The sequence below is a fragment of the Anabrus simplex genome, chromosome 4 (assembly GCF_040414725.1).
Source record: "Anabrus simplex isolate iqAnaSimp1 chromosome 4, ASM4041472v1, whole genome shotgun sequence".
NCBI classification, from domain to species: domain Eukaryota; kingdom Metazoa; phylum Arthropoda; class Insecta; order Orthoptera; family Tettigoniidae; genus Anabrus; species Anabrus simplex.
Window position 1 is genome coordinate 386385845 of NC_090268.1, and position 18022 is coordinate 386403866.

The following is an 18022-nucleotide window of genomic DNA, read 5'->3' on the forward strand; positions in this document are numbered from 1 at the left end:
AGAAAGAATGCCTTCGCAAAGCTTACATGCAACGTATGTCAAACTTACTGGCCTGTAATTTTCAGCTTTATGTCTATCACCCCTTCCTTTATACACAGGGGCTAGTATAGCAACTCTCCATTCATTTGGTATAGCTCCTTCAACCAAACAATAATCAAATAAGTACTTCAGATATGATACTATACCAACCTATAGTCTTTAGTAAATCCTCAGCAATCTTATCAATTCCAGCCGCTTTTCTAGTTTTCAACTTTTGTATCTTATTGTAAATGTCACTGTTATCATATGTAAATTTTAATACTTCATTGGCCTTAGTTTCCTCCTCTATCTCGACATTTTTCTTGTAACCAACAATCTTTACATACTGCTGACTGAATACTTCTGCCTTTTGAAGATCCTCACATACACACTCCTCTTGTTCATTAATTATTCCTGGAATGTCCTTTTTGGAACCTGTTTCTGCTTTAAAATACCTATACATACCCTTCCATTTTTCACCAAATTTTGTATGACTGCCAAATATGCTTGGCATCATGTTATCGTTAGCTGCCTTCTTTGCTAGATTCAATTTTCTAGGAAGTTCCTTCAATTTCTCCTTGCTTCCACAGCCATTTCTAACTATTTCTTTCCAATCTGCACCTCCTTCTTAGTCTCTTTATTTCTCTATTATAATAAGGTGGGCCTTTACCATTCCTTACCACCTTTAAAGATACAAACCTGTTTTCACATTCCTCAACAATTGCTTTAAACACATCCCAGAGTCTGTTTACATTTTTATTTACCGTTTTTCACCGATCATAGTTACTTTTTAAAAACTGCCTCATGCCTCCTCTATCAGCCATAAGGTACTGCCTAATAGTCCTACTTTTAAGAATTTACTTTCTATCACGTTTATTTGTAACTACGACAAGAACATTTTCATGATCACTAATACCATCTATTACTTTGGTTTCTCTATAGAGCTCATCAGGTTTTACCAGCACCACATCCAGGATATTTTTCCTTCTAGTTGCTTCCATCAATTTCTGAATCAGCTGTCCATATTAACTTATTTGCCATTTGTTGGTCATGCTTCCTGTTGTTCGCATTTCGTTCCCAATTGACATCTGGTAAATTCAGATCTCCCGCTACAATCACATTCCTTCCCATATCGTTTCCTACATAGCTGATTATCTTATCAAATAATTCTGAATCCGTGTTAGCGCTACTCTTTCCTGGTCTGTACACTCCAAGGGTATCAAGAAATGAGCCTTACACCTAGAACTTCATGTTTGTCATCTTTAACTTTTTCGTAGTTTATAAATTATTCTTTCACCGGAATGAATACTCCCCCTCCCACCATTACTATTCTATCTCTACGATACACACTCCAGTTCCGTGAGAAAATTTCTGCACCCATTATATAATTTCTCAGCCATGATTCAACTCCTATTACATGATCTGGTAAATATATATCTAATAAATTACTTAATTCTATTCCTTTCTTCACAATACTTCTACAGGTTAACACTAACAATTTTATGTCATCCCCACTCGATTTCCAGTTCCCTTATCACCGCTCCCTAGGCCACCCTGTTTCCCTAAATGTACCTCCGTATTACCCTTCGAAACAAATTTCCTAACTTATACGTACCACTGCGGTTTAAGTGAAGGCCATTTAGCGCAGATCCCTATCTCCTACCCACCCATTAGGATCTAGAAATTTCACTCCTAATTTCCCACACCCTCACTCCATAGTCTCATTTAAATCCCTAATCGCCCTCCAAGCAGAATCTCTCCTACGCAGTATTCCACTAATAACAATCTCTGCTTTTTTAAACTTCACCCGTGCTGCATTTACCAGATCCCCCACATCTCCAACTATTTTGGTACTTACAGTATACCAGCTTGCCTTACGTTGTTGGTAGCAACGTGAAACACTACCACCCTCTCCTTCTCTTCTACTTTCCTCAACATCTGCCTCAACCTAATTCCTCGATAACACTCTACCTTGGTTCGCTTTCCTCCACACACTTTCCCCACACGTATAACGATGGAACTCCCATGACCAGAGCCCCAACCCTACCCACCTCATTTGATCCCCTCTCCTCCTGGTCAGCCCTATCTTTCCTGATAGCTGCAGAAGCTACTTCCTCCTCCCTTTTCTCCTTCCCATGACCCTGTTTCACCTGTCTTTTCCTATCTACTCTACATTTCCCTTCCTCGTACTTCCACACATCTCAGCAACCGTTCTCTGTTCCTCATCTTCCCTCTGTTGTTCTACCTGGAGTGACTCATACAGATTTCTCACAGACACCTGTCCTGAATTCTGATCCTGAATAGAGCCCTTAGCCTGCAATCTCCTTCCCCTTGGAACATTAGACCACCTGTATTCTAAAATTCCTCCCTTTCCTTTTCCTCCCTCTTTTACAACTATTGTAACCTGTACATTGTTTGAGGGAGGCCTATCTTCCTTCCTGTCTTCTGTGAGAATCCTAATTATCTCCCTCAAACTCTCTAACTCCTCCCTCATACCCCTCAATGCCTCGCCACACCCACAGTTCATACACTTGCACTCCTTAGCCATTATTTATGGAAAAATAAAAATAAAAGAAAAAATAAAATAACTTGTGCAAAAAAAAAAAAAAAAAAAAAAAACAGAGGGAAATACACAACAATAAGGTAATTAATATACTACTACACTACAATGCTACTTAGTTGTACTCTTTTTTTATCCTACAACACCCAAACAGGATAAAAACTGCTGTTAATTACTGAATACCGAAAGGAATACACAAGAATTACACAATTCTAAACTGCAATTAAGCCTATCCTAATTACAACAGAATTTTAGTAAGAAGGTTTCTACGGATACCTCTACTATACTACACAAAAATTTTATAATAATAAAATAAGCACGCTAAATTCTAATAAGATATTACTCGTATACTACTGTACAGAACACTACAATAATTTTAAACTACGTTCAGACGTATCCTAATTACAATACCAGTACCATATGTCACCACAAACAGAAATGAATATGCAAGTTTGAAATTTGCAAGAACTACTGTACTCAAAGATTACCAACAAAGCTAAATGCTTAGACAGATTATTATTAGTACTATGTTCTAAAAGATATACACGAAAGATACAGACACAAAGATACACACGAATATAGCAGGCAAGGTACGGTACTATCTAAATATACTGTATCTACACTACAATTTTCAGCTGAAATGCGGTTATATGAATTTTTACTGCTGGTGGATTACTATTACTTTCCTTACTACGCGGGAGGGAGAATAAAAGTGTCCTTAAATGTTGGAAAATAAGAGGTTGTCTACAATAATTTCTGTCAAAACTACGGCGGGAGCTTGAACTGCAATATTATTGGGATAAAGAAATTTCATTATTAACTTTTACTTGATGAATAAATGAAGGTGGAAAGTACAAGGTATGCAGGGAACTTAGACTACAAATTATCAGAATAAAGTAATCAGCTGATTTTTTATTTGTTTACACGATTACCATGTGCATGTAGCAAAAATTGTCAACAATCCAAAAACTGTTAAGTACCGTAATTATCCAGTGAAATTACCGTGTAATCTCTTTAACTTTGTTCTGTTTACAATTGGAGTTCACTTGACATTGCTATCATAACTGGCAATTCTTGAGATACTTGAAGAATATAATCATGTTTGTTCCGTATTGAAGATAACAATAAGTAAGATTCTATTAGAATAAAATTTATTGTGCCACCTATTCAATACAATTCACCATTTGTGGTGATTAAATTCTAAATAAATGAAATGGCGTATGGCTTTTAGTGCCGGGAGATCCCAGGACGGGTTTGGCTCGCCAGGTGCAGGTCTTTTAATTTGACTCCTGTAGGCGACCTGCACATCGTGATGAGGATGAAATGATGAAGGCAACACATACACCCAGCCCCCATTCCAGGGTAATTAACCAATGATGGTTAAAATTCCCGACCCTGCCAGGAATTGAACCCGGGACCCCTGTGACCAAAGGCCAGCACGCTAAACATTTAGCCATGGAGCCGGACAAATTCTAAGTGATTTATATACACTACTTAGGTACATGTTTTGCCCTGTTTTTTGGGCATCTTAGACTATTGTCAATCTTAAGGTCAAGACCCAGGTCTTGTCTGAGTTAAACATTTGGAACCAATATATACAAGTATGACCTTATACTAAGAATCTTCCTATTTTTTTTACAAATAAAAAAGGGGGTCTTACTTTAGGTGCTATGTACAAAAATTATAAAAATGTGCAACTTCAATTAAAACAAAATTTGTTACATGAATACATTTAAAATAATTATCTAACAATTTACAAACTGTACAAAGCAACAATTGGATCTCTTCATCATTGGATGAATCATTAGGTTGGTAGTTTGTAGAACGTATATTCGTCTAAGGTTCTTTTTGTTCACCTATGCCATTCGTTTGGCAGCAACAACATAGGAACCACAGTTTGTTGTCGTTCTTGCAAAGCTTGAAATATCCCACAAGGAAAGAAGCATAGTAGTTGTTACTATTATAAGGAATTAAGCAATTTTTGTGGATTAAACTTCGTGAATGCTGGAGTATATTATCCAATGTCATTCAGTAGTAAGCTGTTCCTCTATGAAGTGTTACTTGGATGCTTTTTAGACTAATGTTATCGGTGTTTCATTGTTCTGCCATGCTTCTTTCCTCATGGGATATTTCAAGCTTTGCAGAATGACAACAAACTATGGTTCCTATGTTGTTGCTGCCAAACGAATGGCATAGGTGAACAAAAAGAACCTTGGACAAATATACTTTCTACAAACTACCAACCTAACGATTCATCCAATGATAAAGAGATCCAATTGTTGCTTTGTACAGTTTGTAAATTGTTAGATAATTTTAAATGTATTCATGTAACAAATTTTGTTTTAATTGAAGTTGCACATTTTTATAATTTTTGTACATATCACCTAAAGTAAGGCCCCCTTTTTACATCTGTAAAAAATACGAAGATTCTTACTATAAGGTCATATTTTTATATATTGGTTCCAAATGTTTAACTCAGATAAGACCTTAAGATTGACAATAGGCTGAAGATGCCCAAAAACAGGGTGAAACATGTACCTATGTAGTGTATACAAATCACTTAGAATTTAATAACCACAAACGGTGAATTGTATTGAATATGTGGCTACAATAAATTTTATTCTAATAGAATCTTACTTATTATGAATATAATCATGTCAAGAGGTTCTCTGTCCTGCAATTTCCTTGTAGACTAACCATGAATTTATTGCTGCTAGATCAAGTACTTTGTAAAATACATGTATAGGCCACCTTCGGCATCCAGCCCTAGTGGAGTATTACGTGCCATTTGATCAACTACATCCATGCCATACCTAGTTTTGTTGTAAAATTCAGTAGTACTAGGAAATTTGTTTTCTTCACAGACTTGAATGCTTGGGTGTAGGGAGCTTCGCAAGCATATTCTTGTTCACTTTTCCTTGATATACTGTGCGAGTAGTGTAACCTTCCTTCTGAAGTATGACAGTCTCGTACAGATCCATGTGTGATGCTTTAATTGACTCTGGCATTTCCTTCCTAACTTGATGAATTTTTCCAACAATACTCATTTGCTTCTCTTTCAGTTTCTCAGCCAACTTTACTGATGGAAAGACGTTATCAGTGATCACATTACGTCCTTTCTTGAGGTCTGGGTCCATGAGTTTCATGACATCATTTTCAGGCAGTGACTCATTGGCAGGTTGCACTTTGTCTTTCCCAAGAGAAGGAAACCCATTGCACATATACTTAGAATCAACACCTACCAGTAACCAGAATTTTATGCCAAATTTATCTGGCTTGTTGGCCACATACTGCGTGAATCTGCACTGAGGTTTGCTGGGGAAGAGTTGTTCATCAGCAGTTACATTCGCTCCTGGTTTATAGCACGCGTAACGATTCTCAATGAATCTGTTCCAAATAGCAGACAACAAAGCAAATTTATCTGTCTACAAACAAGCAGATCAAAGCGCAAATACCTTAGTATTTCTTTGAACTTATTTCTTGCCATAGTTTTATTAAAGACAGGGGGATCCCATAAAGATGGCCACATATGATCTATGGCAAGACGAGTAAATTTACAAGCTCCAGGGGCATATAGCAAAGCAATAAAAGCATCTAATTCTTCCCAACAAGTAGACCAATTGTTATTCATTGTCTGCCTATTAGCTTCAGTCTCTGTGTACATCTTTATATGCATCAACATGGATGTATCAATGAAAAAAAAAACCACCAGGCCCTAACCTTGCCATTGGTCTCTACGTTACGTTTAGTATGAGACGTAGGCCCTGCTGCCTCGTGCAGTACATTCTGTGCAGCAATTCTTTCAGGAGGGTTATCACTGCTATTGATAAATGTCCAAATAGTTGTTCGATCCTTACCACATAACTCATCCCCTGGTGCAAATGGAAGTCTTCCCAGTTCATGACCTTTCCCACCTTGTCCCCTTCCTCTTTGAACAGGTTGCCTTTTGCTAAGAAATTTTCCTCTGCTGCAAGACTGATCATGGCTAGTTGAAGGAGTAACTACATCTATTGTAGATACAAAAACCACTGTGTGCATATTTTCATTAGCCGAATCACGATTTGACATATTACCACGTTACTAAGATATAAAATGCTCATCGTCACTCATTACTTCTACATCTGATAATTACTCTTAGTCACCTGATTCGCCTTCTCCTAGCTTTTCAAGTTCTGCTAATAACTGAACATGAGTAAGTTTTTTCCGCATGGCGTTCCTAGGTATGACTGACAATATCGGTGTTTGTTTACCACCCACTGATGTAATTTTTTCCGTGAATATGCAAACACCTAAATGATTAAGTAACAAAAGCATAACCTTGTGCATAAAAAAAGTACAAGCATGGAGTTACCTTGAAATTGGCTACCGGTCAAAATGACCGCTCTGGCCGTTCTAGGGTTAAATGTTGTGATTTCATGTAACTTACAGCATAGATAAATATGCACTGTCTGAAATAGCAACTTTGAAAGATTTGTTTATAAATTTTAAATTTGGTGGCATTGCCTACAGAATATCACTGGTAAAAACCAATACATGTTAATGCTATCCATGTAAAAAATTGTAATTGTGGGAATTTTCTTGGTGATGAGATGTGAAGTTGAACAGATGAGCAGAGAGGATGCTCTAGCATATCTGGAAAGTGAAATTTAAACTTCAAATTACAACTTCCTACCTATGGCTGGGTTGATATTACAGTTCCACGTTCTATATAACTATACAGAAGCTATTCACTTACATTATGAGGAGCAGGAGTTACTGCAATTTACTTTGCAAGATAAGATACCAGGAAACAGATGTGTTGGGAAAGGAAGGTTAAAAGGTCCGGACACTGTAAACAACCACTGAACTATTCTGAGCTGCAGCTGATGGGAAAGACACAGCAATGATGATTGCTAACATCCAGAATGGATAATCAGAAGAACAATACACTTATTACATCTCTTTGGTGTAAATTTTTAGGGTTTTATTTAACATCCTATCCAGTTTGAATTATGAGCAATAATTTGTTTAATAAGTTCAAGAAGTATGTCAAGGGAATACTGTACATCAAAATTAATAAAGAAAATGCAAATAACTTAATATGATAATTTTATTTAAAAAAATTGTGATACACTTAAGCCAACACTCAAAGAAATGAATAACAAGCTGCTTGGCTTAACTTTTCTGTTTATCTTTTTTGGCTTGCTCAGCATCTGCCTCGTTCTTCTCGTATTCTGCAATGAGATCTTGGACTTCTTTCGAAGACAATATTCTAGTCTTTGTCTTGTTGTTCTCTCGTGTTAGAATAGCCATTTCAACTGCAAATACAAGCATTTAAGAGAGAGCACATTTAAGAGAGAGCAGTAATAACAAATCTGATGTCTGGCTACAGTACATAACAAAAATAAAAAATTGAATTATATGCAACAATATTAAATTTAAGTACTAGTAGACCACAGTGTAATAAACATTTAAACTTTCACCGATTTGCTGTATGTTCCTTTGTGAAAATATTTTAGTTTATAGTCAGTATAACTTGATAGAATGAGCACTATTATTGAATTTGTAAGAAAGTGGACATGAGGATTCATTACAGAGATTGTTTGTTTGTCCAGCCCTTGTCTCGTTTCTCTACGGGGTCGGTATGAGGTGAGATGAATCTGTCGTGGTGGGATTTTATGACTGGATGCCCTTCCTGACGTCAACTTCGCCAGAGGAGTTAATGAGATGAAATGACTGATGTGATATATGATAGTAGGAAGGGAGAGGGTGAAATCTGGCACTGGCACATAGCCTACTCCTGTCGGATAGCATCAAGGGGTCTGCTCAAGTCTGTACGTCCCCATCCGACGGACAAATCACCATCAACAGCGTCATATGCCCTCACTCCATATGAGCACCGCGGAGAGGTTTGGAATTAAATCCAGGCTTTTGGCACGCAATCTAGTGATTAGAAATTGTATACCGCCACCTGCCTTACCCTGCCGGCCAACATTCTGATGGTGACATTTTTTCGATCAACGGGACTCGAACCGGCTAACCTCGGTGTCAGACTGTTTAGACTTCAACGCCTTAACGATCTTAGCCACCAGGCGGGCTAATTCATTACAGAGATTAATATTATAAAACACTTACCATTTCCTCTCAATGGACCACAAAATTGTCATTTTGACTTGAAAATACACCAAAATGAGAATAAACAAAATATTTAGTTAAACATAGGAGTATAAAGTTTTCTCGAAACTCCATGTAACAAATATAAAGAATCAAGTCAACAAAAGCTTGAGGCTTATAAAACACCTTGCAGAATTAGGTAGTAGTGGTGATTAAGGTTACAAGAGGTGGTACAAGTTAACTACATCCCAGTAACACCAATCTGAGGAAAAATTGGACAACCCTTCAAAGAATGAGAGTACTGGCAAAAGGCAGAGAAGGGCTATGAAAGTCACTGATGTAATCCCCCACTCTTGTTCTACCCTGCTCGTTTAGCCTTGTGCATTGTGGTGCCATGGTATTCTGGCCAAGCTCTGGTTGGGACACCCTAGTATCTGTCCAAGTTTTAGTTAAAGAATGTCTTGCCCAACCATATACTGTCTTTGCTTGCTTCATTGATAAAAGAAAAAGCATTAGACAACATTAAACATGATATCCTTATAAATCAGCTGAAAAATGTTGGGCTTGACAGGAGCTGTATTGGAACCAAATAGTTTACTTGAAAATTGGAGACTACATTACTGTAAAGATCACAATACAAAAAGGTGTGAGACAAGGTAGTATCCTCTCTCCAATCCTTTCTACTTTATACCATGTTTCAATTTGCCCTTGATGAAGTTTATAAAAGAATCAAGATCAACGGGCAGCAAAGAAGCACCACCTGCTATGCAATTTAAAAGACCTTCAGTTCCTTTTGAAGAATATCAACAATTAAACAAGAAGTTCAGTTTAAAATAAACATTCAGAAAACAAAATTTATGGTAATCAGCAAACTGAAATTAGTTCAACATCCACAAAAAAGGCAACTCTGATACAGGAAACACAAAATACAAAAAATTTTTCCATGATGGTCGCTAACCTTCTGAAGCTGTGAGCTTGCATTCTGGAGATGATAGGTTCAGACCCCACTGTTGGCAGTTCTGGAAATGGTTTTCCACTGTTAACCATTCTCAAACCAGGCAAATGCAGGGGTTGTACCTTCATTAAGACCATGATTACTTTCTTCCCTTTCCTGTACCATCATCACCATATATGTCATGGGGACATATATATAAAGAAATTACAAAAATAAGAGTTTGCCTGTGAGGCAATGTCTTAGAAATATGTGCTAGTCCAATACTGCATATACACACAGCCTCATATCCCAAAAGGCTCTTACTGCTGTGAATTTTTTGTGTGTGGCCATGAAAGCTGCAAGTGGCAGAAATGTATGTGGTTTTGGTTTGGATTCTATATAATTCAGAGGTTCCATGGTTATGATCACTATATCAAGAATAGCTTGCAACAGGTGAAGTATAATGTTGATGTATTCTATGCCCCCACCCCAGGGGCATAGCCTACTTGATGATAACATTTGTCCTGCACGAAGAGTGCTGAAGTGAGGTGGTTATGCCAAAAATGTTAGGTTTCTTTGCATTTGGTAGTGTTCAGAAGCTTACCACACATTTTTGTACTACTGAGAAGAATGACAAATGTGATGTAGCATTGATAAATTCATAATACAGTAAAACCTCAATTATCCGTCCTTTGATTAACCATTCGGCGGATTATCCGTCGCCAAAAAATAATCTTGATTTTTTTAAAAGCAATGTACAGTCGGTCCAAAACTGAATGGGCATACTCTTGATGTCAATAATAATAATAATAATAATGTTACTGGTTTTACGTCCCACTAACCGTTTTGATGGTTTTCGGGGACACTGAGGTGCCAAAATTTTGTCTCACAGTTCTGTTACGTGACAGTAAATATACCGACACGAGGCTGACATATTTGAGCACCTTCAAATACCACCGGTCTGAGCTAGAATCGAACCTGCCCAGTTGGGGTCACAAGGCCATCGCCTCAACCGTCTGAGCCACTCAGCCCGGCTCTTGACGTCAAGGTATCTTGATACAGTATTCTGTTTTGGAGCGACTGTACACTGACTCTCCGACTCCACGATCATAACACAACAGTAACAACTATACGCATATGTGCATAGGCTGGCAATCGGCATTGGAGACATGACTTCATAAATTTTTTTACTGCGTAATTTTATGTTGTGTAAAATTAACATTTAACTGTTACGAAAGAAGAGGAATGTTATTCAAATTCAACAGTCACAAACTTTATTATCCATTCCATTGTTGACGAATAACGTACTGTAATGTGCCCTCTTCCAGCTCACGGAGCGAGAGTACGATATGCTGGTCATTTCTACTTCAGAATGATACCTACAACTTATTTGGTAGCATGTAACATTTCCGAGTACCGTACGTAGATCTTTCATATCGTTCTCTGTGAAGGTTAAATATTTTCGCCGAAGGCTACTGCATCGTAAATATTTACAATACACAGGAATCGGAAACCAGCCTAGCGGTCCGTCATAGTCAACCTCCGCTATTAGTAGACAGGCAGGCTACATTCTATACTATATTGCAAAGTAAGAAAATGTGAGAGTGACTGATAAAGCTGAACATTTATTTTCCATCCTAACAGCCGAGAAATGTTGACAGTGATGTGCAGTAAAAAAATAAAATAAAAAAATAAAAAAACGTGTAGTTTTAACCATACAAAATAAAGTTAACATAATCGAACGGTTAAAGAAAGGTGAACTAGTCTCAAATTTAGCATCAGAGTTTGGTGTGGGTGTGACAACAGTGCAGGACCAAATGAAGAATAAAGACAAAGTGTTGCAGTTTGCGGTGAGTTCTGACAGTTCGCACGGACTTGCTAACAGAAAAACAATGAAAGCATCATCTTTAAAAGAACTGGATGGTGCGTTATTCACATGGTTTCAACAAAAGAGAGGCAAAGGCGAAAGTGAAGTGGTCCTATGATAACACGGCAGGCACAAATTTTTCACGAAAAAATGTGGCTTTCAGAGTCCTCACCAGCGTCTATTAGTTGGCTACAGAGATTTAAGGACAGACATGGCATTCGAGAATTAAACACTGAAGGAGAAAAACTAAGTGGTGACAGCAGTGCAGCAGAAAACTTTAGATACAAGTTTAAGCGCATAATTGAGAGATACAATTTCATTCCAAGTCAAGTGTACAATGCCGAAGAAAAACTGGACTTTAGTGGAAGTGCTTACCCAGTAAAACACTAGCAGCTGCTGAAGAGAAATCAGCTCCTGGTCACTAACCTAGTAAAGAGCGTGTTACCATCTTGTGCTGTGCGAACACTAGTGGCGACCATAAATTAAAATTAGCTGTTGTTGGTAAAGCAAAAAATCTGCATTCTTTCAAAGGAACAGTGATGAAAAATATCCCAGTAAATTACTGTCGTAACAAATCTGCATGGATGACACACGATATTTCCATAAAAAGTTCGTTCCGTGGGTTCGAGATTTCTTGGCGTCCAAAGGCTTGCCATTAAAGGCCGTCCTTTTTCTTGATAATGCACCCTCTCACCCTGTTGATACAGAGTTGAAATCAGGGGATGGAAACATTTTTGTTTCCTATTTGCCACCTACTGTAACTTCATTAATTCAGCTGATGGACCAAGGCGTCATTGCAACCTTTAAGGTGCATTATACTTTCCAAAGAAACGTCGATGGTTGAGTTCTGGAAAAAACTCAATCTTAAAGAAGCGCTTTATCTTGCCCAGAAATCGTGGGATCTAGTAACCACTCAGAACATCACTTGATCGTGGAGAAAATTGTATGTTGATGTCGAAAAGCTCGCCGAAGATTTTCATGGGTTCACTGATGAAGAAGAAAATGAGGGATTGATGATTAAAGATATCCTGAACACTACTGAAAATAACATTCATTTTGGAGAAGTGGATGAAAGTAACATTGAAGAGTGGCTTCATACTGAGGATGTATTGCCTGGGCATCACATTTTAACTGATGACGAAATAGTAAATAAAAGCGCGAACGGGAACTCGGCGGTCAGCTGCGAAGTGACGAGTGAAAGTTTTTTGGCTAGTCTTACCGTCGCACCGACACAGATAGGTCTTATGGCGACGATGGGATAGGAAAGGCCTAGGAATGGGAAGGAAGCGACCGTGGCCTTAATTAAGGTACAGCCCCAGCATTTCCTTGGTGTGAAAATGGGAAACCACGGAAAACCATCTTCAGGGCTGCCGACAGTGGGGTTTGAACCCACAATCGCCAGAATTCAAGCTCACAGCTGCGCGCTCCTAACTACACTGCCAACTCGCCCAGTAACGAGTGAAAATAAGGGGGACGGGGAAGAAGAGTGCGTCACAAACAATCGTGTACCGCTTCAGACCGCACTGGAGTCGGCTGAAACGTTAATGGAATTCTTGGAGCAAGAGGACGATATGGAATTTTCAGACATTCTTGTAATTAGAAAGCTCAGAATGGACATAAAGAAGAAAATAAGTTGTAGGAGACTGCAAAAAAGTAATGGATTTTTTAAAGCAGCTTAAATGACACCAGGTAAATTAATTATTTATGGTCTGCTGTTAATTTAGGTGAATATTTAGTATGTATTGTTGTAGCTTTGACTACGTTTTGGTTTTAAAGATGGTTTAATGCACTGCATTTTAAGGTTATACGGTATGTATTTTATGTACTTTAAAGTCCATTAAAATTAGTAGTATGGATTATCAGTTTTTTTAATTAACCATTTACCCTTTCCCAGGCATTAGAAAATATAATTGAGGTTTTACTATGTATTGTATTTATTATATATATTTAACTATGCAACAATCTTTTAAATAAGTAATTTCTCATATGATGGGTCATTGCATTTCCTTCAAAATAATCCCAGTCCTACCAGATTCAAACCAACGCAGGGCTCAATGGGTTAAAAGAAATAACTTATTATAGAGGGCAAACTTATGATGGGGGAGCCAATACAAGCAGCAAATTTAAAGGTGTTCAAGCACTCATATCAAAGGAACAGCCACCGACTATTTACAGTCATTGTGCTAATCAAAGGTTCAATCTTGCACTATAAGTAACATACGAAATGCTAAGGGTGTCATGTTTAGAAGCAAACTTCTTTAGAGAATCTGCTAAATGACAGTACCAACTAAAGATGAAATAGACATCTGTTCCAGCAGGAAAGTTTTTCAACTAAAGAATCCATATGAAACACACTATCCTGCATTTTTAAGACGTTATTATTATTATTATTATTATTATTATTATTTATTTTCCACTAATTGTAGGTACAATTTAAGGATGGTGAATGGAGAAAGGGCATAGCCCCACATACACGAAAGTGCCTCCAACACCACTTAAAATTACAATATTCAAATATACAATTACATTCTACATATTATGCTTATATACCAGGGGTGGCCACTAACCTTGCTTCTGGGAACCGCAAATTTAGGACACAAAATTGTGAGCATGTTTAGAAAATGGTTCATAAAATGAAGACAGGTTTTTCATTTTATAAAAAAATGAAGGAACATTTATTTTCTACACTACCCAGAACGTTATTATTCAGGTACACATCAAGGAATGAGATTTTACTTCTTTTTCGAGTGTTCATTTTTGCTGTTAGTTTTTCGAAATTTGGCTGATAATTGGTAAGTGCAGTTCACACAAGTTCACTTAAATGTTCATCAGTTAGTTCAGATCGATATTTAGATTTAATGAATTTAAGCATTGAGTACAGTAATTCACACACATAAGTAGTCCCAAAGATTGAGAATAAATCTCTTGGCACACTCTTTTGTTAGTGGGTATTTTCCTTCTGGAACATTCTTCCAAAATTCTATAGTAGAAACACCACTTCGTTTGAGTCCTTTTAGTCCTTCGTCCTCTTGCAGTTCTAGTAGCTCCAAATGTACAGCTGCTGCATCCATTTTTTATTGGTGATGAAACAGGACAGCCATCGCCCACAACATCAACAGAAAAAGGATTTTCCAGGAATGAAAATGAAGGTTTAAGTGATCTCGTATCATTAAATCTGCCATTGATTTCTTCAGCGAGGCCAGACATTTTACTCATGTAATCTTCAGTTTCCACCTGAACGTCAGAAAGGCTTTCAGTAATTTTCTTCAAACATTTGAAGTGAGAAAATGTTTTAGTCTGAATGTCTTTCCCAAAGCTATGAAAGCTAAATACAGTCTGAGCCATATCAGAAGTAAGTTTTCTCTTCCTTGTAAAGATATGTTTAGCGTTTTTTAATGTTGGACCATATCTGTAAAGAAAAGCTGAATCTAACAACCACTGGGGGTCATTAAGTTCAGGGAATGATTTTCCTTTTTCTTCCATAAACTGTTTGATTGGATCAAGTAATTCACAAAATCTACCAAGAATATTGTTTACTGATAGCCATCTTACTGAGCAGTAGACCTACCAATATACAATCATCAGGAAGCTCATCATTGTTCATATCTTCTATAAAAATTTGAACTGTCGGTGTGTTTTGGCACATGAACGAATACAGTTCACAATTTTTAGAACTACCTGCATAATATTCGGGTACTGAAAATATTTTGCTGCTAAATGTTCTCTGTGAATAATACAATGTACAGGCAGGAAATCAGGAACTGATGTGTCAGCATTTAAAAGTCCAATAAGCCTTTGTTTCTTGCTGGTCGTACATAGTGCACCATCGGTAGCAATGCTGACAATATTACCAATAGGCCTGAGTTTTTCTGTAAAACACCACTCAGGGTTTCTTTAATGTCACAACCACGAGTAGTATCCTTCAAAGTAACCAGGTTTAAACGTTCCTTCCACCACCTGCAAGTCCCTTGACCCATACCTCACAAATATGGATAGTTGTGGTTTATCTTTGATATCAATAGACTCATACCGAGACAGACTTGCTGCTGAGCACTTGCTTAGACTTTTGATAAATTATTTAAATTATCCACACCAATAACAGAAACTCGCCTTCTATTGTGTGTCTAGCAGCGGGCATTTCGTTGATCAGTTTCTGCAGTTTCTTATTTTCGGGTTCTAAAACAGAAATAACTTGTGTCATGTTCTTAATAAACTCCCCCTCTGTGTAAGGCCTTTTTGCTTTTGCAATATTGAAAGCCAAGATGAAGCCAGCTTCTGTTGTCAAATCTGCTTCCTTGGTAAAAATTGACATAACCCTACTCTGACCATGAAGTTTTTCCTTTAGTGATTTCAGTTTGGTTTTTCTTCATTGAGAGTCACAGGAAAATCTTTGTTGAAACCGCTGTAGTAGTGTCATGATGGCGTTTTAGATTACTGCCCTTGAACTGTGACAAAGTTATTTGACACAAAAGACACATTGGCTTACCGTTTCTTTCTACAAAAACGAATTCTTCTCGCAGTCGATATTAAAAGCTCGATTCTCCTCTCCATATTTACGCTTCTTAGACAGCATCGCAACTGTTCGGACACCAGGCCACAACTGTACTCAAACAGCACACAACAACTGCACACAGAAAAGTATCGGCACTCGCGACTGCCTATGCGTGAACGCGACTGGCTTCACCTCACGACACTGACTCACTGACACACTCTCCCGCTCAAAGTACTATCTAACGGAAGGCCCCGAACTTTATTCACCTCCCATCTTTCACCACTGTCCTACAGCGCTAATAACGTTAAGCCACACATCGCTGCTGCTGACTGCCGCCAGACACGAATGTTGTTAGATTCCATTAATTGTATCATTTAATTTTCCTCTAAGGTTGGTGTCAAGAGCCGCATGCGGCTTGCGAGCCTCGTTGTGGCCAGCCCTGTTATATACAGTTACCGTATTTACATAGGCATATTTACATAATACACACAAGACATGTTCAACATTCAAGTAATTAAAAACACACACACACACTCTCTATCTCTCTCTCCCAGATATACTTTAGCAAGGCCGACTCACTCATACTGAACATTCACACAGTAGAAAAATTGTTATGCACAGAAAATTTTGTTATATATACATCCCTTTTACCTCTTTACAAAATTTTTCTGCAGGTAGTTCTTTTATCTGTGGTGGAAGTTCATTCCACAGCCGAGCAGAACGATTAAAGAAGCCACTTTCATATGATGCTATTCTTGCAAATGGAGGGAAAAGGGACACACCTCGACCTCTTTGAGCAGAACGATAGTTCAGCTGTAAGTGGTTGAAAGGGTTTATATGAATGTTACCTGCAAGGGATTTTCTCAGGAAAACAATATCTATTTGTTTACAGACGGTTGTTATGGTGGGCAGTGACCTGGCTGTATTTAAATGACCGTGTTGAGTAATTAGTCGTTCTGCTCGGTGTTGAACTCCCTCTAGTTTCATGTTCTCCACTGTAATAGGGTGCCAGGAAGGAAGCCCGGACAACAGTATTGGACGTACTAATGACAAATAGGCTGTCTGAACTGCTTTCTTCCTGGCTCCCAGTAGAGATCTGTGGATGAATCCCAGGACTCTGTATGCTTTGCACCTTATTTCCTCAACAGGCTTGTTCCATTTTAAATTGCTGCAAATGTGAACGCCAAGCAATTTTATTGAGGTGCAAGGCATCAGGTTTTTACTACACAGTGAAATTTGGTGTTGTAACTGTGATCTTGCTCTTGTGAAGCGGATATATTTACATTTTTGTTCATTTATAGACATTCTAAGTATTTTGCACCACAGAGCCACATTATCCAGATCTGCAAGTAATCAACTTCATTTTCCGTATCAAAATTTAATCACTAAGTTTTACAATATTTAAAATTCTTCCACCGTTTTGATACTTTTTTTAAAAAAAATTTAAATGTTAAATATTGTAAAACTTAGTTATCCAGATCTGACTGTAACATTTACGTCGTTCTCATTGCGCATGGCTCTGTAAACGATGGTGTCATCAGTGTACTGTGCCACAGAAGATGATACACAACCTGGCAGATCCAGCGTAAATATCGTGTACAGAAGCGGTCCTATCACACTACCTTGAATCACACCAGAGGTGACTAAAGTTTGTTATGATCTGGCCCCACTGAACACAACGCTCTGCGTCCGACCTACCAGGAATGATCGAAACCATGCCTGCAGTTTGCCTTGAATGCCATACTTGTTAAGTTTTAACAACGGTCGTTGATGAGGTACCTGAGCCATTACTCCTGTCGAGAGTTACGCAGTCCACTTAGGATATATTAGATTGGTCCAGGGAATGTTGCCACACATTAATTACTGTTGTTAAAAGTATAATACAGGATTTTCCATGGAGGAATCCATGTTGGTTATTCAACAGGTTTCTCTCATTCAGAAAATCCAACACATGTTTAACAATTAGGCATTCCACGCATTTACATAAGCCAGATGTAATAGAGACTGGGCGATAGTTGTCTACATTTTTCCTGTCATGGTCTTTGAATAAGGGAATGG

General features: G+C 37.9%; 1 protein-coding gene across 1 annotated transcript in view; it reads right to left on the reverse strand.

Moving 5' to 3' along the window:
• Positions 1-7649: 7649 nt before the first annotated feature.
• The window catches only part of Prosalpha3 (proteasome alpha3 subunit), a 93917-nt gene continuing 83544 nt past the window's right edge, over positions 7650-18022 (reverse strand). The window contains exon 7 of the mRNA XM_067146573.2: positions 7650-7875. Coding sequence (XP_067002674.1) covers positions 7733-7875 — 143 coding nt within the window. The 3' untranslated portion in view covers positions 7650-7732. The remainder of the gene's footprint in view (positions 7876-18022) is intronic.